This window comes from Erythrolamprus reginae, chromosome 5, assembly GCF_031021105.1.
Source record: "Erythrolamprus reginae isolate rEryReg1 chromosome 5, rEryReg1.hap1, whole genome shotgun sequence".
Taxonomy (NCBI): Eukaryota; Metazoa; Chordata; class Lepidosauria; order Squamata; family Dipsadidae; genus Erythrolamprus; species Erythrolamprus reginae.
This window is the reverse complement of record NC_091954.1, coordinates 12,066,859-12,091,114: the sequence shown is the minus strand read 5'-3', so window position 1 is coordinate 12,091,114 and position 24,256 is coordinate 12,066,859. Positions and strand designations below refer to the sequence as shown.

Below are 24,256 nucleotides of genomic sequence, written 5' to 3'. Positions count from 1 at the left end.
CAAGCCACTGGTGATGTCACAATGACGTCACAGATCCAGTTTGGTTGGTCCATCTTTTTTTTTTTTAGTTATTTATTTTTGAAAAAAATGGGGTTTTTTTTAAAAGAAAATTTTCTTCTGAGCATGCCCAGAAGCCAACTTTCTGGCGGTGTCCATACAGTCGCCATCTTGTTTGGTTTTTTTTTTAAAAAAGGGTTTTTTGGGTGCGCCCACGCGGCATGACCAAACAGTACAGGAGGAAGCGAACGGGCAGCAAGGTAAGTTAGGACCTACCCCTGTGTAGGATCTCCTGCTTAGGATATGATGTGCAAGGTCCCTTCCAATTCTGCCAATCTGATGAATTCCATTATCCACCAACCTCATCTGCAGGTCACCGTATGTAAAAGTTGAAGCATGATTTCTTAAAGTGAAAAAAAAAATTATAAAAGTGGGGTGGGGCGGAGGAATCTTTTAATGATTTGGCAAAGTTCCGTGTCCCATGACGAAAATAAGTGGATTTTTTGTTTGTTTGTTCGTTTGTATGTCTGTTTGTTCCTATGGCAATTGATGTTTCAGTGTCGTTGGCTGCATCATTTATAACCGAACCAGAATGGTCTTCTTCATAAATCTGTTTTAATTAAAACTCATGTCAGAGCAACAGGAACAGATACACAAGTATTTGAAGTTTACAAACTACATCTTTGATAAGGGGAAAATGCTGTCATGACATGTGTACAGTTGCTATTAAAATGCCACCTATATATTCTATATGATTGTATAATATTTTATACAGCGGTACAAATAAAATATTTTTCTATTATGATGAAAACACAGGTCTTCCGTTTGTTGGTTAGCTCATATAAATAACATAAATAACACTGTCGAACGACAACATTGGAAGGGCTGACAATTTGTTTTCTTCTTCTTCTCCTAGGATTGCGAGAGTTAATCATGCTGCCATTACACCTGTTCATGCTGTTTAGAAATATATTCCAGTTAAGTTGTTTCAGTAGGTTAAAATGAATGCGTATTTAAACACCACTGGGAAGCCAGGAAATTTTATTTTACTCAAGCTCGTTTATATAGATCTGTTACATTTGGCAGTATGGAGAGAGGAGGGACAAATTAACACCAATTGCAGCACCTAAGATGTATAAATGGTTGCTTAGGAGGTGGGGTGGGAGGAGAGAAAAAGAAAAGAAAATTAAAATACCCTCAAGGTTTTCAACAGTTGAAAAGCAGTGGCGGATCAGGAGGGAAGGAACTTGGGAAATGTCAAGGGCAGAACTACATGCTACTCAGGGCGGCGGCTGATAATACTGTCTCCATGTGGGGCTCCTTTGCTTTCTACCCCATGGCACGGGGACCCATGCCGTCCCTTCCCGTGCCCCCCATCAGCAGCATCCAACCGGAACAGGGAAAGCACATAAGCTGTGGGTACAACAGCCAGCATGCTGGGCTTCGATGTAGTAGGGCAGAAGGGGAGAAAGCTACTTCACTGGCTGCCGTTGAGTGGGTTGCCCCAGCTTGACTGGATCATGTAGCTCTGCTCAGAGAGGAAGTGGGTCACAGGGGCTTGCTTCTGGGATGGAGGGCGTTCGTCATGCGTCTGATGTGGAGGGCGGAGAGAGGGCGTAGGCAACGGAGGAGGGTCCTAAAGGAGGGCGGCAGTGGAAATTAGCGTCCCACACTGATGTTACACGTCTTGCAGCTTGGATCTTTCTTGGCGTTGGCAGTGGACAAACTCATGAGTTGGTGGCCGGTGATTTCTGCCACTGTGCCGAGGGACAGGTCGACCGGGTCAGTGTAAATCACTTCCAAGATGACATCTTGCGCGTGGTGGTAAACCATGACCCCGTCTTCGTCGGTGCAGGTCAGGAATTTGTTATCCTGCAAGTTCAGCTGAGGCAGGCGCTGCTTGCAGAACTCGTCCCCCGGAGAGCCTTCGGGGGCGAGGACGAGGATGACATAGTGGTAGGCGGTGTACATGCAGTAGAAGTCCCCAAAGTACAAATTGGTGTTTGGGTTGAAAAGTTTCTCGGCTGCGATCTCAAACCTGTATCTTCCGTAAGGTGAATCCTGCGGGGGCTTTCCGGTGTTGAATTCGGTGTGGCAGCTAAAAAAGATCCCTTCCAGCTTCCCGCTGATTGGAGAGCCGTGGCTGCCGCTGTTATCCTTCACCGAGGGCTGCAGGACGCTTCCATGCTGCTCTCTAGAAATAAAGGACAGGGAACATGTTAGTTCTACGGTAGCATTAGACCAGTTATTATGGAGGACAATGTTTCAGTCACGTTCATATTTGAAGCTGAATATGTTGGAGCTCGTTCACGACACATCGACATAAGGTATAAGAATGCAAGAGAATGCGTAAAACAAGGATTCGTGAAATTACAATATGTGCCTACTACTGAACAAATTGCTGATTTGCTGAATAAGCCACTGCCAGCTGATCAACACGAATACCTATCCAAGAAAATGTGCCTTATGTGAACCAATGTCCCTGATGACTGCCAAAGAAGGGGGTATCACGCTGAATATTGACAGCCCCAGAGACATTCTAAGTCTTTCAGAGTTATGCTGTAATTAAATAGTTAACAGTGTGTGTTTGTATAAGCTCCACCCATTATGATGTAAAATCCTTCCACGTGATACATGCATCATTTCCTCCTTGAAAATCTCCATTTTTCACTGACTCTCTTTCTCTTTTGTCTGCAACGATGTAGCACGCATTCCAGATGCCTCAAGCAGGCATTAGCTATATTTTCTTATTTTCATAATAAAAGTAACTTCGTTTGAAAGCTGATTCTCTACTTTAATCCACCGACTCTCAGATTTGATTTATTGTAGTCCATGCGGGCTATAATTTATCTACCAAATCTGTCAGTTACTACCAGTACAGCGGTACCTCTACCTATAAACGCCTCTACTTACAAACTTTTCTAGATAAGAATCGGGTGTTCAAGATTATTTTGCCTCTTCTCAAAAATCATTTTTGACTTACAAACCAGAGCCCCCGAAACTGTTAACAGAAAAGGCAGGGAGAAGCCTCCTTGGGGCCTCTCTAGGAATCTCCTGGGAGGAAATGGAGCTGGAAAAGTAGGGGAGAAGCCTCCGTGGGGCCTCTATAGGAATCTCCTGGGAGGAAACAGGGCCTCCACACTCCCTGTGGTTTCCCCAATCGCACGCATTATTTGCTTTTACGTTGTAAGAAGAAGCAATTTTTCCCATAGGAATCAATGTAAAAGCAAATAATGTGTGCGATTGGGGAAACCACAGGGAAGGTGGAGGCCCTGTTTCCTCCCAGGAGATTCCATAAGAGTCCCCACAGAGGCTTCCCCCTGCCTTTTCCACCCCTGTTTCCTCGCAGGAGAGTCCTAGAGAGGTCCCACAGAGGTTTCTCCCTGTCTTTTCCACCCCTGTTTCCTCCCAGGAGATTCCTAGACAGGCCCCACAGAGGCTTCTCCTTGCCTTTTCTGGTTACAGTTTTGGAGGCTCTGGTTTGTAACTGGAAAATGGTTCTTGAGAAGAAGCAAAAAAGAAAAGTCCAATAAGTACAGGCGTTCTTAAGTAGAGGTACCACTGTATTGTACTTGGCTTTCCGGTTTTCAAAGCTGTATCTGGTAAAGCAGCTTTGCTTTTTTTTTTGGACTTCAAGAATATTGGAACTAAACCAACTGAAGAGTGCAACCTGCCATTCACTTATCAATGATAACACTTACAGGGAACTGCTGCTAATTAAGAAGCAGGTTGCTCCTACATCTGACTGTGTTGAGCACTTCCTTGCCACTGATCAGTGGGAAAAGCCATGCTCTTATCTCCTCCAGGGCATTCAGGCATCTCTGAAAAGCTGGCTCTTTTTGCCTTTACTTACCTGATGTAGTCAAAGTATTCCTTGTGCTGATTCCGATAAAAGACTGAAAACTTAAGCATACGGCCTGCAATCACTTCTGCCTTTTCCAAAAGTTGTGTTAAGTGAACCTTGGAATAATCTGGGAATACAAAACATTTCTGTGAGTGAAGGACTATGCACCCAACCGGATGATTGAGGGTGCTATTACCAACTGGGACCCCAAAGTTAGCAACACACATCTATCTATACCATATCCTAGCTCACCATTGGTTATTCTCTTTCAAGGTAAGCCACGTGATGTCAAAAGAGAAAAAGAGTAAGACACAGTAGGGAAAGGAAAGGGAAAAAGGAAAAGGTAACCTTAATAGCAGCAGAATAGAATTGAACAGAGTAGAGTGGAGTGGAGTGGAGTGGAATGGAATAGAATAGAATAGAATAGAATAGGAATAGAATAGAACAGAATAGAATATATGGAATGGAATGGAATAGAGTAGAGTAAAATAGAATAGAATAGAATATATGGAATAGAGTAGAATAGAATAGAATAGAATAAATAGAATAGAATAGAATAGAATAGAATAGAATATATGGGATGGAATGGAATAGAGTAGAATAGAATAGAATAGAATAAATAGAATAGAATAGAATAGAATAGAATAGAATAGAATATATGGAATGGAATGGAATAGAGTAGAGTAGAGTAGAATAGAATAGAATAGAATAAATAGAATAGAATAGAATATATGGAATGGAGTGGAGTGGAGTGGAGTGGAGTAGAGTAGAGTAGAGTAGAGTAGAGTAGAGTAGAGTAGAATAGAATAGAATAGAATATATGGAATAGAGTAGAGTAGAATAGAATAGAATATATGGAATAGAGTAGAATAGAATAGAATAGAATAGAATAGAATATATGGAATGGAATGGAATAGAGTAGGGTAGAGTAGAGTAGAGTAGAGTAGAGTAGAATATATGGAATAGAGTAGAATAGAATAGAATAGGAATAGAATAGAATAGAATAGAATTCTTTATTGGCCAAGTGTGACTGGACACACAAGGAATTTGTTCGCCATCACTGGTCTATCCTCATTCCTTCTCTACGGATCAGCAAACTACCTGAATGCAATTTCCCCCCCCATCCTGGTCACTTACTTTTGTATTCACCTTTGCAACCATCCAGCACCCCTTCTTCCTTGACCTCCTATTTTCCTATCTTCCTCACAATTTTCTGAAGCAGGGGATTCTCCTGAGCTTCTCAGTACAGTTCCCAGTCCCACAGTGGCCACTTTGGCCCACAGCCATTTCTGCTTCTTTTAAATGCTACTTGTTCTATTGCTGTTGTGAGCTGCCCCGAGTCTATGGAGAGGAGCTGCCTTTTGGCCATAGGCCAGTTCTGGCAACAAGCAGAGGACTCACCTCCCGTGCAGAATTCAATAATCTCACTCCATTCTGAAACCGTGTAGTCTCCATCCACTTGCTTGGAGGCCGTCTGCACAGCGACTGTGTACTCAGTCCGTGGGCTCAGGAACCAGTGGCCACGGACAGTCATAGGCAGGGGGACAGCTTTGGCCACTAGCTTTGTAGGCACGTCCTAGTTGGGGAGGAAAAAAAGAAAGGGAAAAGTAAGAAGATAGAAAGAGTACCATATGATGAGTGAGCCTCTCAACTGTTGACCCTCATCTCCACAGCTTGGTGTTCTCCACACTCACGAGGAACAGCTGCAGAGTGGACAAGCATCGTCCTGGGCTAGCACACCACCACACTGTTGTGGTTAGCTCTGGCCCAGCTCCTGCCCCAAGGACTGTGGGTGTGGGGGAGACATCCACATGCTGCAGGCCTGTTTTGCCCCCGGTGGAATATGCTGATGAAGGCTCCTCTGACCAAGAAGACATGAGTGACAGGGAGGAGGAGAGTGGGGCAGACAGCTCAGAAGGAGATCAATTATCTAGCTCCTCCTTGGATTTAGAACAAGAGTTAATGATACAGCCACGCATGCGGAGAGCGATGCATAGGCAACAAATACTGAGAGATTATTATCAAAGAAAATGAGGCCACCTGTGGTTGGATGGGGCTGTGGTCATTAGTGAGGCTGCTATAAACAGCAGCCTGTGGGTTTGGCCATTGTGGAGGATTATCTGATCATTGTGTTTCGTGCCTGCCTTGCTGACTTCGACCTTGGTGTGTTGATTTTTCCCCACTTTGAAACTAAACCAGAGCAAAGTGTGTTTCACTTTGTGAAAGAAGAAGGACTGTGAATTGCCTCACAGCTGCAAGCTAAGTATCACAGGACTGATAAGGGACTTGTACAAATTACCAGTTTGTTTGGAGACGAGTGCTCTTTGCTATAACAAAAGAGGGCTTAGTTTAAGTGAATTTTCATTATAAAGAACATTGTTTTGAATTTTCAAACATGTGTGTGTCTGAAATTTGTACCTGTGAATTTTTGGGAGGATTCCACCAGAGAGCCCGACAGAACACACACAAACAATGCAAATTACAAAATGCATGGCACATTATATACTTTGTATTATTTCCACAGTGATGTGTATGATATTCAGCATGCCTTTCTCCAGATTCCTGTGATTGGGGAGGCTTCTTACTAGATTTCAAAGTTATATGTTATTTTTTCTTGTTAGTTGTCTAATAGAAGATAATTATTTAGCCAATAGACAATGACATAGGAAGGAAGAGAGAGAAGGAGAAAGGACGGAAGGGATTAAGTTGTTATTTCCAGAATGCTTTTCTAACATAATGGTTGTAGGAGAAGCAGATTTATTTGCCAGAGCTGGTATTGCATTGACTGAATTGCATTAGCCATTCCTGTAGAAATCCACTAGATGGCAGCAAGGTAATATTGCAAAGTCTAATCTTGATTGTGTTGCCATCTTCTGGCAGTTTTAATTATTGCAGCCCAGATACAGTTATCATAAATACAGTGATACCTTGTCTTACAAACTTAATTGGTTCTGGGATGAGGTTCTTAAGGTGAAAAGTTTGTAAGATGAAACAATGTTTCCCATAGGAATCAATGGAAAAGCGATTAATGCGTGCAAGCCCAAAATTCACCCCTTTTGCCAGCCAAAGCGCCAGTTTTTGCACTGCTAGGATTCCCCTGAGGTTCCCCTCCATATGAAACCCCATCTCTGGACTTCTGTGTTTTTGCAATGCTGCAGGGGAATCCCAGCATCGCAAAAACAAGTGCTTCGCTGTCAACGGAAGTCTGGAGGTGGGGTTTCCCATGGAGAGGAGCCTCAGGGGAATCCCAGCAGCGCAAAAATGGGTGCTTCGTTGGCAACGGAAGTCCGGAGGCGGGTCATCCCAGTGGCGGCGGTGGGTTTGTAAGGTGAAAATAGTTTGTAAGAAGAGGCAAAAAAATCTTAAACCCCTGGTTTGTATCTCGAAAAGTTTGTATGACGAGGCGTTTGTAAGATGAGGTATCACTGTATACCGTTAGTATTTAGAAGACTATAAAACTAGCGATATTTCTACTTTTTCTTGAGAAATATGTCTAATTAGGCAGAAGAGATGGAATAAGGTTGCAAGCACTGTAGTAATTTCGCATTTCTTAGGCACTGAGTTTATCTTCCAACTAAGAATTCTTAGTGGTTTACTATTTGGTTGATGGGCTTCTGTGAAATATTATCAGGGTGTTTCTTATATTTGACCAGATTTCTAAAGCTATTCATATTGTAAGGTAGTCCTTTGAAGCATGCCATTTACCATCTATTACAAAGAAATCTCCTTGAAGGCTATTTATGGCAGGCCAACAGTCTGGTAATCCTAAACAGATTAAGGAAAATCAGGGTAAATACAGGATAACATATTAGTGGAAAAGTGAGTCTTCAGACCAATGTTAAAACATTATCTAGAATCAAAAGCCTAATGCAACCAATAAAATATTATACAGGCTGCAATTAATAAGATGCGCAACTGCTGTTACTTTTCCCTCAAATGATATATCATAAACAGTATCACAAATGAAGACTAAGAATAAAAGATAATCTGAAACGATATGTCCCCACAATAGAAAAAAGTCATCCTTTTCTAATTTCTCTTCTCATTTAGTTAGAATAATATTGCATAAATAAATTACAAGTGAGAAATACAAGAATAACACTAGGGAACAATTTGTAACACAATTTCTGTTGAGTTTGATTTTTGAGCTTTTCTATAGTTAATTAGGCATGCTGGTTTCAAAACTGTAGTTAGTTTTCTTCTACCATGTCAGGGTTTTTTTCTCCACATCATATATATAATATAGTTAATTAGGCAACATGAGCATCAAATTGCATTTTTTACATAGCCATCTCGCTAACTTCCTAGAAAATTTTGGTGCAGTCACTGATGAGCGGGGTGGGCGATTCCACCAAGACTTGAATGCCATGGAGGCACGGTATCAAGGTAGAGTAGAAGCGATGTACATATGATGGCTGACTATTGTTGGAGCATCAAGCGAGAATGTCCACAGATTAAACACTCAAGAAAAAGCTATAAGTGATTTTTTTTACCTTAAGATGTATAATTACCGTTTGATAAAAAAAAATAACTATTTGTATGAACACAATTTAACTTGCAGTAACTATTATGTTCTGTCAGGCTCTCTGGTAGACTCCTCCCGAAAATTCACAGGTACAAATTTCAGACACACACACGTTTGAAAATTCAAAACAATGTTCTTTATAATGAAAATTCACTTAAACCAAGCCCCCTTTTTGTAGAGCAAAGAGCACTCATCTCCAAACAAACTGGTAATTTGTACAAGTCCCTTATCAGTTCTGTGATACTTAGCTTGCAGCTGTGAGGCAATTCACAGTCCTTCTTCTTTCACAAAGTGATACACACTTTGCTCTGGTTTAGTTTCAAAGTGGGGAAAAATCAGCACACAAAAGGTCAAAGTCAGCAAAGCAGGCACGAAACACAATGATCAGATAATCCTCCACAATGGCCAAACCCACAGGCTGCTATTTATAGCAGCCTCACTAATTACCACAGCCCCACCCAACCACAGGTGGACTCATTTTCTTTGATAATAATCTCTCAGTTGTTGCTGCCTATGCATCGCTCTCCCCATGCGTGGCTGTATCATTAACTCTTGTTCTGAATCCAAGGAGGAGCAGATAATTGCTATCCTTCTGAGCTGTCTGCCACACTCTCCTCCTCCCTGTCACTCATGTCTTCTTGGTCAGAGGAGCCTTCATCGGCAGATTCCACCAGGAGCAAAACAGGCCTGCAGCATGTGGATGTCTCCCCCACATCCACAGTCCTTGGGGCAGGAGCTGGGCCAGACCTAACCACACCATTCCCCAGGGTTTAAAATAAAGGGGAGTAGCCATTTATTAAAACAGCTATAAAGGGTGGAGCCTGGCTTGTAAGTAACGTCATGAATTTTCACTTATATTTTTTTCTGGAGTGTTTAATCTATGGACATTCTCTCCTGATGCTCCAACAATAGTCAGCCATCATATGTACATCCCATCTACTGTACCTTGATACCGTGCCTCCATGGCGTTCAAGTCTTGGTGTAATCAGGTGTCAGGGTTTCAAACAGCATCCAAAATTAAATCAGAGTCCGAGGCTTCGCATTCCTCAAAGTTCCAATTTATTAGCAGAGCTATGTTGGCACATGGGTGAGAACAAACCTGTTCTGTCTGGGTGCCCCCAGACTTCAACACCAACTGGAAAAAGCAGCCAGACACGCTGGTAAAAGCAAAAGCACTTTATAGTTTGAAAAATAAACACAGAGAAAAACCTGTTCTTCCCAACAGGCAGGCTATAAGACTTCACAGCAGAGTCCTGGTGGCCAGACAATACAGCAGACTTCTTGCTGGCACACCCACCACTGTAGAGAATAAGACCCACACCTTTTCCCCCCAAGGTTTCAGTATTCAAAGTCACAAACCAGAATTCCAAGACGCCAAAGATCACAGCCAGGTCCCAGGACTCCCAAAGATAATACTCCACAAGCCAGGAAGGGTGGGTCTGCCTTTTCAGCCTTTCCAGAGAGCACCACATCCAAACCCAGCTGTTGCCTCTTTAGTGCTGAAAGTACCTGGCTAATTGTCCCCTTCGTTGTGTTGCTCTTCTCTGCCGGAGATCGATTATTGCTTGTGCATTTTCATCTAAGGAATCCAGGCTGCTTGCTGAGGAGAGCTCCCTCTCGGGGGACTCTGGCTGTCCTCCCTCTCCCTCAGCCTGATATTCCTCCTCCCCGTCTGCCTGAACCTCCTGTTCCTCATCCTCCCCCTCTGAGCAGGAAGCCGGCAGAGGATCAGCCGTTGCCTGAGGGGCCTCAGACGGAATCACAACAAAACCCCTACCAGAGTTTCTCCACCCCGTTTAAAGTTCATTCCCTTGTTCCCACACCCACAAATTCATCATGCTGACCCATCTCCTTCATGCCAACATGTCTGTTACTCCCATCAACTTCCAGGCAGGTGTCGAACAAAGGATGACCTTGAGAATCTAGAAGGGATTTGTTATGGCTACAAACTAACATCTGGTTCGCCTGAACCAGTCCTAGTCAGCTGAATCCCAGTCCCCTACCCCCGCACAAAAGTTTAAAAAGTAATTGAGAAATGAACAAGTTAAAATATTGAGGGATTTCTAAATGTAGACTGATAAGGCTTTGGCGCCCAACGCACTAGATGCAACTGTGGCTGAACTGAAGGAAGTGTGGTTAATTTATGTGCCAATATCAGGAGTAAACAAAGAATTGGAGAAGATCACAAATTGAAGAATCAGTATCAAGAACTGAAAATCCAACGGTAAAGATAGTGCCATAAACCAGCAGTGATGGTCCCAATGCTTCTCCCAAAAACCAAATTATCAAAAAACCTTGGACTTAGAAAACTTGTGGATTGACACAATTTCTATCTCTCAGTGGCAAAAAGTCACACTGCTTAGGTTTACACATATACTAACTGCGATACGGTGCAACATTCCAGGTTCTTGGGGAAAAATATAATGCTTATAGAGGCCAACACCAAATAAAAACCATCAATGGTGATTTCACATTGTTGTGTGTATAAATAAAGTTTATTTATTTATTTATTTATTGGATTTGTATGCCGCCCCTTTCCAGAGACTCGGGGCGGCTAACAGCGACAATAAAACAGTGTACAATAGTAATTTGGTATTGATGATTAAAAATCAATTAATATAAAAACCAAACATACATACATACATACATACCATGCATAGAATTGTAAAGGCCTAGGGGGAAAGAGGATCTCAATTCCCCCATGCCTGGCGGCAGAGGTGGGTTTTAAGTTGTTTACGAAAGGCAAGGAGGGTGGGGGCAGTTCTAATCTCTGGGGGGAGTTGGTTCCAGAGGGCCGGGGCCGCCACAGAGAAGGCTCTTCCCCTGGGTCCCGCCAGGCGACATTGCTTAATTGACGGGACCCGGAGAAGATCCACTCTGTTCCTTTAAGCTTGTGATGGTAGGCTGACACAAACCCAGGAGTCTAAGACATTGGAAGTTCAGATTTACCCCTGGAACTCTGTTGTTGACTTAACACATTCCTATCATAATTGAAGTGAGAAAAGAGAAGAGTAATAATTTTGAGAGCAGAGGTGTTAAGGCAACTCTAGTTGGGCTAAATAATTTTTGTTGTTTTTATAAGAGCCACTGATTTAACTTTCTCACACTTTCAAGGTAAGGATTTAAAAACATATTATTAGCTGTCAAATGTTTATTTGTCCTTTCAATGCATATTTTATTTTTTCAAAGAACTTTATAGCGCAAACACTTGACATTTTGGTATTTACTGCCTTTCTGTCTCAATAGCACCTTTTCCTCTGTCTGAAGGACAAACCTATGCTTCTCTGTCTGAAGGACAAACCTATTCAACATTAATGTAAAATTATCAAGACTGAATAAGAGTTAGCAGCTGAGTGATGTACTTGACCATTTAAACCAGGGATCTCCAACCTTGGCCATTTTAAGACCGTGTGGACTTCAACTCCCAGAATTCTTACAAATAATTTACTTACAAAGAAACAAATGTAATCTCAAGAAGACAACATTTAAAACTGCTTTTCCATTCTCTTTATAATTATTTCTTGTAAATCTGAGAATTGCTGAGACATTTGAAGTGGATAGTATCTAAGAAAGTTTCAAAACGTTATTTCAGTTTAAATTCAGTTTAATTTAATGTCATTAATTTAATTTATTTGACTTTTAGGACTCAGGGTGTCTTACAAGAATACAAAGCAATACAATAATAAAAAGAAGTCAAATATTAATAATAATTATAAAACCCCATTATAAGCCCAAACTAAAATAACCGCCTATAAAATCCCTAAATCCAATCTAACAACAACATACATACCAATCAAACATAACCAATCAAAGTTTGACTGTTCCCTAAAAACAATTTGATGGCGTTGACTGTACCGGTAGGAACCCGATACTGGTCTGGTGTAAGTGACACCAGATCAGAATATCTCTGGGACTGCCTTCTGCCACATGAATCCCAGCGGCCGGTTAGGTCCCACAGAGTTGGCCTTCTCCGGGTCCCATCGACTAAACAATGTCAGTTGGCGGGACTCATGGGAAGAGCCTTCTCTGTGGCGGCCCTGGCCCTCTGGAACCAGCTCCCCCCAGAGATTAGGACTGCCCCCACCCTCCTTGCCTTTCGTAAACTTCTCCCCTTGCCTATGTAGTTTTATGTATGGTATGTTTGTGTGTCAGGCGGTAGGGAAAGCAAGTAGGATGCTTGGCTGCATAGCTAGAGGTATAACAAGCAGGAAGAGGGAGATTATGATCCCGCTATATAGAATGCTGGTGAGACCACATTTGGAATACTGCGTTCAGTTCTGGAGACCTCACCTACAAAAAGATATTGACAAAATTGAACGGGTCCAAAGACGGGCTACAAGAATGGTGGAAGGTCTTAAGCATAAAAGGTATCAGGAAAGACTTAATGAACTCAATCTGTATAGTCTGGAGGACAGAAGGAAAAGGGGGGACATGATCGAAACATTTAAATATATTAAAGGGTTAAATAAGGTCCAGGAGGGAAGTGTTTTTAATAGGAAAGTGAACACAAGGACAAGGGGACACAATCTGAAGTTAGTTGGGGGAAAGATCAAAAGCAACATGAGAAAATATTATTTTACTGAAATAGTAGTAGATCCTTGGAACAAACTTCCAGCAGACGTGGTAGATAAATCCACAGTAACTGAATTTAAACATGCCTGGGATAAACATATATCCATCCTAAGATAAAATACAGAAAATAGTATAAGGGCAGACTAGCTGGACCATGAGGTCTTTTTCTGCCGTCAGACTTCTATGTTTCTATGTTTCTATGTATGCTTTTTAAATAATGGGGTTTTTAGGCTTTTAATGTTAAATTGTTATTTTAGACTTTTAATATTAGATTTGTTATTGTATATTGTTTTATCACTGTTGTGAGCCACCCTAAGTCTGCGGAGAGGGGCGGCATACAAATCTAATTCATAATAATAATAATAATAATAATAATAATAATAATACTATTGCTATTCATATTGTTGACTTGGTGGCATATACCTGACTATAGAGTCATAATCAAAGTAGATTGAATTGATCCGAAGGTTCAGATAAAAATTGATCTTCCCACTGTTCCTGTAACCTTCAGCTCAAGGCGTGCCAAGCTAATGCCTGTTATTTTGATGTGAGCTACCCGCATACTCTTCCAGACCCCACAAATAATAATGTATTTATTCTTCCCACTGGTCACTTAGCATTACCCCAGTTTCACCTATGTTTTGAGTACTGGCTCAATGAGAGCTCAGCATCTCATGAAATTGAACCAAATCCATCTAAATGTCATAAACACAAACACATCATATTAGGAAAGGACCTTGCCTATAATATTGGAAGGATACACAGAAATATATATATATATAGGAGACATGCAGGTTAAAATGCATTATTTTTAAACACATTTCATGCAAATGTTCATCTCAAAGGTTATATAGAAATGATCAAGTGACTGCTGTATATATAACCCTGAATTCATCTCTCATAATTATAATGGTGTTTCCTCTGTGATAAATGTGTAAAGGAGTACAGTGATACCTCATCTTATAAACGCCTCATCATACAAACTTTTCGAGATACAAACCCGGGGTTTAAGATTTTTTTGTCTCTTCTTGCAAACTATTTTCACCTTACAAACCCACCGCCGCCGCTGGGATGCCCCGCCTCCGGACTCCCATTGCCAGTGAAGCACCCGTTTTTGGGCTGCTGGGATTCCCCTGAGGCTCCCCTCCATGGGAAACCCCACCTCTGGATTTCCATTGCCAGCGAAGCGCATGTTTTTGCAATGCTGGGATTCCCCTGCTGGGATTCCTCTGCAGCATCGCAAAAACACAGAAGTCTGGAGGTGGGGTTTCCTATGGAGGGGAACCTCAGGGGAATCCCAGCAGCGCAAAAACGGGCGCTTCAGCTGGCAAAAGGGGTAAATTTGGGGCTTGCACGCATTAATCGCTTTTCCATTGATTCCTATGGGAAACATTGTTTCGTCTTACAAACTTTTCACCTTAAGAACCTCGTCCCAGAACCAATTAAGTTTGTAAGACAAGTTATCACTGTACTACTATAAAAAAATCTTAAGAGTAAATCTAGCATGACTTACCATGTTCATTGTTAATTTTCTCTAACTTTGCAGAAAAAACATCGAAATCAAATGCCTATTGAGCTCCTGATGAATTATAACATTTAATGGTCTTTAAACAGAGTTACCAAACCACTGCAAGGATGTAGAAGCCTACACTTGGGGTTCCCTTTCTTTGGGAAAACTCTTATAAAAACAATTTATAATGATCTTTCCCTTCTTAATACTATGGGTAGAGATGTGCGGGTTTGAGTAGAGAAATTAGAACTCTGTCTTGGCTAGTGTTTCATGCAAGGCCTACCTTGTGCTTAAATTTGTTGGAATTCTTGTTCTCTTTCTTGTTTAGATCAATGAAATAGTGGGTGATGCGTTCCTTCGACTTGGAGTCCATGTCCCATGAAATCTTGAAAGAATCACAAGTGATGTTGCTAATCTTGATGTTGTGAGGAACTGGGAGTTCTTCCATCTCGGCAATCCCACTGTCTTGTGATTTATTCCCTGCAGAGGTGTGGATAAAACAGAGCCCTGGTTAGCAGAAGCACAACTGGAGAGCAGTTTGGCATACATTCCTTGGGGGGATGAAAGTGAATAGATAGATGGGGTGAAGACCGAAGAGTAAGTAGAATACAGCTCATCTGTCTGCAACCCATACCGCATTTCAGACATAAACACTCTAGAAAATGTCCAGAGATACAACCCAATACCCTACAAAACTAGACTTACGATCCTAGGTTTAGAAAGCTTAGAACTACGTCGCCTTAAAGACGATCTAACCATAGCCCATAAAATCATATGCTACAACATCCTTCCTGTCAACGACTACTTCAGCTTCAACCACAACAACACACGAGCACACAACAGATACAAACTTAATGTAAACCGTTCCAAACTCGACTGCAGGAAATACAACGTTAGTAATCGAGTAGTTAATGCATGGAACTCACTACCTGACTGTAGTATCATCACCTAACCACCATAATTTTACCCTTAGACTATCCACTGTTGACCTCACCCGATTCCTAAGAGGTCAGTAAGGGGCGTACATAAGTGCACCAGCGTGCCTTCCATTCCCTGTCCTAATGTTTATTTTTATTTTTTTACTAGTATTATGTTGTGGTTAGCTCTGGCCCAGCTCCTGCCCCAAGGACTGTGGATGTGGGGGAGACATCCACATACTGCAGGCCTGTTTTGCTCCTGGTAGAATCTGATGATGAAGGCTCCTCTGACCAAGAAGACATGAGTGACAGCGAGGAGGAGAATGTGGCAGACAGCTCAGAAGGAGATCAATTATCTAGCTCCTCCTTGGATTCGGAACAAGAGTTAATGATACAGCCACGCATGAGGAGAGCGATGCATAGGCAGCAACAAGTGAGAGATTATTATCAAAGAAAATGAGGCCACCTGTGGTTGGGTGGGGCTGTGGTAATTAGTGAGGCTGCTATAAATAGCAGCCTGTGGGTTTGGCCATTGTGGAGGATTATCTGATCGTTGTGTTTCGTGCCTGCTTTGCTGACTTTGACCTTTGTGTGCTGATTTTTCCACGCTTTGAAACTAAACCAGAGCAAAGTGTGTTTCACTTTGTGAAAGAAGAAGGACTGTGAATTGCCTCACAGCTGCAAGATAAGTATCACAGAACTGATAAGTGACTTGTACCAATTACCAGTTTGTTTGGATACGAGTGCTCTTTGCTCTACAAAAACAGGGCTTAGTTTAAGTGAATTTTCATTATAAAGAACTTTGTTTTGAATTTTCAAACATGTGTGTGTCTGAAATTTGTACCTGTGAATTTTCGGGAGGATTCTACCAGAGAGCCCGACAGAACATATGTACAGTATATGAATATTATTATATTTTTTCATACCTCCAATATGTACGTACGTACGTACGTACGTACATACAAAAGAAAGAAAGAAAGAAAGAAAGAAAGAAAGAAAGAAAAGTCTTGCAAAAAACCAAACAAAAACCACCAACAGAGATTGGGAGGTGGAACCATGCCTCCTCCCTAGCAAACAACTTAGTTGCACATTTGAGGTTTCAAGAAGAGGCAGTAGCATATTAATTGCATCTTGTCTCACATCTGGAATTCTTTTAGCATTCTTTGTGGTGCCACCAGAACAATTTGGAACTGAATACACTTAAAACTGTAGAAACTGCGGTAGATTTTAGGAGAAACCCAGCCATACTCCCACCTCTTACAATACTAGATAACACGGTATCAATAGTAGATACTGTTTTAGATTTCTAGATTTGACCATATCGCAAAATCTAAAATGGACACCTAACATCAAAAACTTCATCAAAAAAGCACAACAAATAAAGCTTTTTCTGTGCCAACTCAGGAAGCTCAAACTGCCCAAGGAGCTGCTGTTCTACAGAGGAATAATTGAGTCTGTCATCTGCACCTCTATAACTGTCTGGTTCGGTTTTGCAACCCAACAAGACCAATGCAGACTTCAGAGGATAATTAGAACTGCAGAAAAAACAATTGCTGCCAACCTGGCTTCTATTGAGGACCTGTATACTACACAAGTCAAAAAGAGGGCGATGGAAATATTTACTGACCCCTCACATCCTGGACAAAAACTGCTTCAACTCCAACCCTCAAAGCGATGCTATACAGCACTGCACCCCAGAACTAGACACAAGAATAGTTTTTTCTGAATGCCATCACTCTGCTAAACAAATAATTCCCCCAACACTGTCAAACTATTTCCTAAATCTGAACTACTATTAATCTCATTGTTCCCATTACCAATCTCTTTCCACAAATGACTATACGACTGTAACTTTGTTGCTTGTATTCTTACAATTTATTTTTTATTTTATTTTATTTATTTGGTTTTTTTTCAAATATAACATAAAAAAGAAAAAAACATACACAGAAACATACATATACAACATTTGGGAAATGAACGTTTCCCCACTTTTTAGGTGTTTGATCAGAGAATTTTGCTTCTTTTACATAGTATTAATTTTTCATTTTTTTTTTAATTCGACGTGTTGCTTTGCGAAAAATTTTATTTATTTCTTTGTTGCTCTTTTCTTTAGCCAATCATAAAATTTTACCCATATTTTATAGTAATCTGATTCTTCTTTTCCCTCTAATCTTTTAGGTAGCCTGTCCATCTCCGCACAGTCTAATATTTTTTTAATTATTATATTTTCTTCCGGTAGTTTGTCTATTTTCCATTGTTGGGCATATACTATCCTGGCAGATGTTATTATGTGTATAAATAAATATCTTACATCTTTTTCTATTTTTTTTAATTAAAAATACCCAATAAATATAATTCTGGTTTTTTTTTTCAATTTCTTCATTTACTATTTCTTTTAACCAATTTGTTATTTTATTCCAGAAATGTTTTGCCTGTACACATGTCCACTATTGGTGGTAGAACGTGCCTCTTTCTTTTTTGCACTTCATATAAATTCTTACAATTTATATTGACTGGTTCCTAATATGATTTGATTGCTTATTTGTACCTCATACCTCATGATTCTTGAGAAACGTATCTTTTCTTTTATGTACATTGAGAGCATAGGCACCAAGACAAATTCTTGTGTGTCCAACCACACTTGGCCAATAAATTCTATTCTAAAAGAAGAGGCAACTACAGAACTGAACCAAGTAACTTAGTTCTGGACATTGGGTAGGTTGGTAACTGGGCATTATTGCTGCTCCATGCCTCATAGCAGAGCCGATTGTGACAAGAAAAGGCAGTGGCTTGATCAAAATGGGCAGGTGATATAAGTGTGGTTGTGAGAGCGATATTTTTCAATGGTGGTGTTTGTTTCATCCATCCAATAAAACAATGTCCAATCTAACATTCAAAATACTGCCATCTTTCCTGGATTTGTCTGTAATATGGCAAATGATTTAGCTTTACTAGATAAATGGTCAAAGCAATGGAAACTGCAGTTTAATGTTTCCAAATGTAAAATAATGCACTTGGGGAAAAGGAATCCTCAATCTGAGTATTGTATTGGCAGTTCTGTGTTAGCAAATACTTCAGAAGAAAAGGATTTAGGGGTAGTGATTTCAGACAGTCTCAAAATGGGTGAACAGTGCAGTCAGGCAGTAGAGAAAGCAAGTAGGATGCTTGGCTGCATAGCTAGAGGTATAACAAGCAGGAAGAGGGATATTATGATCCCGCTATATAGAGTGCTGGTGAGACCACATTTGGAATACTGTGTTCAGTTCTGGAGACCTCACCTACAAAAAGATATTGACAAAATTGAATTGGTCCAAAGACAGGCTACAAGAATGGTGGAAGGTCTTAAGCATAAAACGTATCAGGAAAGACTTCATGAACTCAATCTGTATAGTCTGGAGGACAGAAGGAAAAGGGGGGACATGATTGAAACATTTACATATGTTAAAGGGTTAAATAAGCTTCAGGAGGGAAGTGTTTTTAATAGGAAAGTGAACACAAGAACAAGGGGGCACAATCTGAGGTTAGTTGGGGGAAAGATCAAAAGCAACATGAGAAAATATTATTTTACTGAAATAGTAGTAGATCCTTGGAACAAACTTCCAGCAGATGTAGATAAATCCACAGTAACTGAATTTAAACATGCGTGGGATAAACATATATCCATCCTAAGATAAAATACAGAAAATAGTATAAGGGCAGACTAGATGGACCATGAGGTCTTTTTCTGCCGTCAGACTTCTATGTTTCTATGTTTCTATTTCAGAATAGGGTTGAATTTTTCCTGTGCTTTTTCCAAGCACCTTTCAACTTCGCTTAAGGCTTAACAGGCCAGTTCAAAAATAATCCTGAAAAAGCATAGCTGAGCCACTGTGATTTTTAAAGCTACCCAGAGAGAATTATGAAGTAATTAAAGTCAGATAGAACACTTATTATTCAAAAAATAACTCCTTTGCTAATTTAACTTTAACCTACTAATTGTCAACCTGGGAAAAATGAGCACAAAAATTAATTGCAGATTTCAAATATAGCTACTTCAAATGTTCTTGAATTCTTACAAGCAGGAATATCAGCCTTTGATAAGAATAATCATGGCTGGAATTCAGTCATGGAATCTGGTCAGGGAATCCCTTGACCGGACCTTGGAGAAAGGAGTTCTCCATTATACAGTGGTACCTCTACTTCAGAACGCCTCTACCTACAAACAGGGCTGGAAAAGGCAGGGATAAGCCTCTGTGGGACCTCTCTAGGAATCTCCTGGGAGGAAACAGGGCCAGAAAAGGAGGGGAGAAGCCTCCGTGGGACCTCTCTAGCAATCTCCTGGGGAAAAAACAGGGCCTCCACCCTCCCTGTGGTTTCCCCAATCACACACATTATTTGCATTTGCATTGATTCCTATGGGAAAAATTGCTCCTTCTTACAAACTTTTCTACTTAAGAACCTGGTCATGGAATGAATTAATGTATTTACTTTGTTTATGTTTATATTTATACCTATGCCTGCTATCTTGTATGTGTTTTACAAACAAACAAATAAATAAAAATAAAAATTGTCTCTGGAAGTGATAATAGCAGTGGTGGGGTAAAGAGATTGCTAAAGTCTAATGGAAGATTTATGGTTAAGTCTATTTTGTTATAGAAATGGCTATTATTACTATTACTATTACTATTACTATTACTATTACTATTACTATTACTATTACTATTACTATTACTATTACTATTACTATTACTATTAATTAGATTTGTATGCTGCCCCTCTCCGAAGACTCGGAGCGGCTCACAACAATAAGCTTCAGCAAAATCACAGCATCGCAAAAACAGCGAAGTCCGGAGGTGGGGTTTCGAGGACTTCGGTGTTTTTGCGATGCTGTGATTTCACTGAGGCTCCCCTCGCTGGGAAACCCCACCTCCGGACTTCCATTGCCAGCAATGCACCCATTTTTGCAATGCTGGGATTCCCCTCCTGGGATTCCCCTGCAACATCGCAAAAATGCGGAAGTCCGGAGGTGGGGTTTCCCATGGAGGGGAGCCTCAGGGGAATCCCAGCAATGCAAAAATGGGCGCTTCACTGGCAACGGAAGGTCCGGAGGTGGGGTTTCCCAACGGCGGCGGTGGGTTCGTAAGGTGAAAATAGTTCGGAAGAAGAGGCAAAAAAATCTTAAACCCCGGGTTCGTACCTCGAAAAGTTCATATGACGGGGGGTTCGTAAGACGAGGTATTACTGTATTAAGTATTCAATAAATAGGGAATAAATTTACTATCCCCACTGCGTGGTCCCCCATGGGGGGCAGCAGCCCATCACTGAATCTAACCAAATAAATAAATAATGTCCTTTTAATGGATATTCAAACCCCAAAGACTAATATATAATCATAAAATCAGAGCAGCTGATTTTATTTATTTTTTTATTTTATTTATTTGTTTATTTGTTTGATTTGTATGCCGCCCCTCCGTAGACTCGGGGCGGCTCACAACAATAACAAGAACAATGTAAAAAACAAATCTAATAATTTTAAAAACACTAAAAAACCCATTATTAAGAGCAAACACACACACAAACATTCCATGTATAAACTGTATAGGCCCAGGGGAGATGTGTCAATTCCCCCATGCCTGATGGCAGAGATGGGTCTTAAGAACTTTACGAAAGGCAAGGAGGGTGGGGGCAGTTCTAATCTCTGGGGGGAGCTGGTTCCAGAGGGTCGGGGCCGCCACAGAGAAGGCTCTTCTCCTGGGTCCCGCTAAACGACATTGTTTAGTCGACGGGACCCGGAGAAGGCCAACTCTGTGGGACCTAACCGGTCGCTGGGATTCGTGCGGCAGAAGGTGGTCCCAGAGGTATTCTGGTCCAGTGCCATGAAGGGCTTTAAAGGTCATAACCAACACTTTGAATTGTGCCCGGAAATTGATCGGCAACCAATGCAGACTGCGGAGGGTTGGTGTGACATGGGCATATCTTGGAAAGCCCATGATTGCTCTCGCAGCTGCATTCTGCACGATCTGACGTTTCCGAACACTTTTCAAAGGTAGATTTTAATTGTTCTATACTGAAATTCACTTTGTTAAACAGTAAATTTGCCTTGTTTAACTTTAACTAATATTTACGATCTTAAGGCCGGGTTCTCAACTGACACTATAGACTAGGGGTCTCCAACCTTGGCAACCTTAAGCCTGGGGGGGCTTCAACTCCAAGAATTACCCAGCCAGCAAAGAAACACACACCTCGCAATAGACCAAACAGTTTGGGGAACATATTTATCCTACGTAAGAAAAACATTTCTCTCCCTCTCCGTTTTCCTCTTTATGAAAGCTCTGTGTTTTTTCATGGTCTGGTACTTTTGACGTCTGCCTTCTTCTTCCTTGGTTTAATGAGCCATTTCTTTGCTTATCACATGCACAAATCTGATTTGATTCATGCAAATGGCCATTTTAGCAACTAAAAAGAAAACAGAATGCCTAAGATGGGACTTGATTTTTGTTTTTGTTTTTCCAGAGGGAGCCTTTATAACATTGTTGGTTTTACTGCCAACCATGCCAAAAAAGAAAGAAGGAAGGAAGGAAGGAAGGAAGGGGGAGAGAGAGAGACAGAGAGAGAGAGAGAGAAAGAGAAAGAGAGAAAGAGAGGGAGAGAAAGAAATAGAGGGAGAGAAAGAAAGAGAAACAAAAAGTCAGAAAGAAAGAGGGAGAGAAAGAAAAAGAAAGAATGGGAAAGAAAGAAAGAGAAACAAAGACAGAGTGAAAGAAAAAAGAAAGAGAGAATGAGAGAGAAAGAAGGATGAGAGAAAGAGAGAGAAAAGAAAGAGATAGAGAGAAAGTAAGAAAAAGAAAGAGAGAGAGAAAGAGAGAAAAAAGGGGAGAAAGAGAAAGAAAAAGAAAGAAGGAAAAAGAAAAAGGAAGTGTGAGAGAGAGAAAGAAAGAAAGAGAAAGAAAGAAGACAGAGAGAGAGAGAGAAGAAAAAAGAAAAAGCAAGCAAGCAAGCAAGCAAGCAAGCAAGAAAGAAAGAAAGAAAGAAAGAAAGAAAGAAAGAAAGAAAGAAAGAAAGAAAGCATAATTTCTTGTAAAATCTTTTTCCCTTTCCCAACTGAAGACTAAAGCCAGGAATCTGAGTCACTCCTTTCTCCTGAGAAAGCTGCGAGCAGTTGCTTCTCTATTTCCCACCTCCACCCTTCACCTCTCAGAGCCTTGATTCACAAATGGCTAATTGTATAATTAAATTATTATCCATATGAGCAGTGACTAAAAAAGGATCCCAGTTGTCAAACACAACGTTAGCTTAGTGTTGTGCTAGCAAACTCCTACTCTCCATTACTGCCTTGCTATGACCCATCCTTGACTCATTTTCCTACTTTATAAGCCGTGTTACCTTACACTTCCCTCAAATCCAGCTGGAACTGTAAATAACCTCCCTCCCTCTTTTGCCCAGATGTTTTCTGAAGAACATCTTGGGATTAAATGATGTGGATCAGTGGTGGGATTCAATTTTTGTTCACTACTGTTCTGTGGGTGTGGCTTGGTGGGCGTGTGGAACGGTGACGTGTGTTTGCCTCCGTGGTTCTGAGTGCTAGCAGAGTCCAGCACAAATATCTAACACATGGCAACTCCAAATCCCAACTAGCAAATGCTCTGCCCTACACATTGGGAAAAAGAATCTGAACTCCAAATACGAACTGAATAATCAAATTATCACAGATAATCCCCACTCGGTTAAAGACCTCGGTATACTAATAACAAAAGATTTAATTGCCAAAGCCCACTGCAACAACATAGCCAAGAAGGCTTCAAGAGTTGTAAACCTAATCCTACGTAGCTTCTGCTCTGGCAATCTCACACTACTTACCAGAGCTTACAAAACTTTTGCCAGACCCATCCTGGAATACAGCTCATCTGTTTGGAACCCATATCGCATCTCAGACATTAACACCCTTGAAAATGTCCAAAGATACTTCACCAGAAGAGCACTTCACTCCTCCACTCGAAATAGAATACCCTACGAGATTAGACTTTCAATCCTGGGCCTAGAAAGCTTAGAACTAAGACGCCTTAAAGAAGATCTAAATATTGCCCACAAGATCATATGCTGCAACGTCCTGCCTGTCAGCAACTACTTCAGCTTCAACCACAACAACACAAGAGCACACAATAGATTTAAACTTAATATTAATCGCTCCAAACTTGACTGTAAAAAATATGACTTCAGTAACTGAGTTGTCGAAGCGTGGAACTCATTACCAGACATAAAACGTATCAGGAAAGACTTAATGAACTCAATCTGTATAGTCTGGAGTACAGAAGGAAAAGGGGGGGGGACATGATCGAAACATTTAAATATATTAAAGGGTTAAATAAGGTTCAGGAGGGAAGTGTTTTTAATAGGAAAGTGAACACAAGAACAAGGGGACACAATCTGAAGTTAGTTCGGGGAAAGATCAAAAGCAACATGAGAAAATATTATTTTACTGAAAGAGTAGTAGATCCTTGGAACAAACTTCCAGCAGACGTGGTAGATAAATCCACAGTAACTGAATTTAAACATGCCTGGGATAAACATATATCCATCCTAAGATAAAATACAGGAAATAGTATAAGGGCAGACTAGATGGACCATGAGGCCTTTTTCTGCCGTCAGACTTCTATGTTTCTATGTTTCTATGACTCCATAGTGTCATCCCCAAACCCTTTGTCTTTGTCATACTCAGTAATACATAGTCATAGACATGACTATGGTATTCTTAGGTAGAGGTACCGCTGTATTTCAAAATTCTGCCTAGACCGCAGGGTAGACATTTTAACAGCCAAGGACCTGGAATAGAAAACCATCACCTCAAATGACCCTCCAAGTTAGATAATTCTTCTTGGACACGAACGGCCTAATGTGGACAGACAAGGTCATTC

The 24,256-nt window shown here is 40.9% G+C and overlaps 1 protein-coding gene across 1 annotated transcript in view; it reads right to left on the bottom strand.

Moving 5' to 3' along the window:
- Positions 1-598: 598 nt before the first annotated feature.
- The window catches only part of PHYHIPL (phytanoyl-CoA 2-hydroxylase interacting protein like), a 54,276-nt gene continuing 30,618 nt past the window's right edge, over positions 599-24,256 (bottom strand). The window contains exons 2-5 of the mRNA XM_070752070.1: positions 14,732-14,928; positions 5,243-5,417; positions 3,851-3,968; positions 599-2,191 (exon numbers count right to left, since the gene is read on the bottom strand). Coding sequence (XP_070608171.1) covers positions 1,657-2,191; positions 3,851-3,968; positions 5,243-5,417; positions 14,732-14,928 — 1,025 coding nt within the window. The 3' untranslated portion in view covers positions 599-1,656. The remainder of the gene's footprint in view (positions 2,192-3,850; positions 3,969-5,242; positions 5,418-14,731; positions 14,929-24,256) is intronic.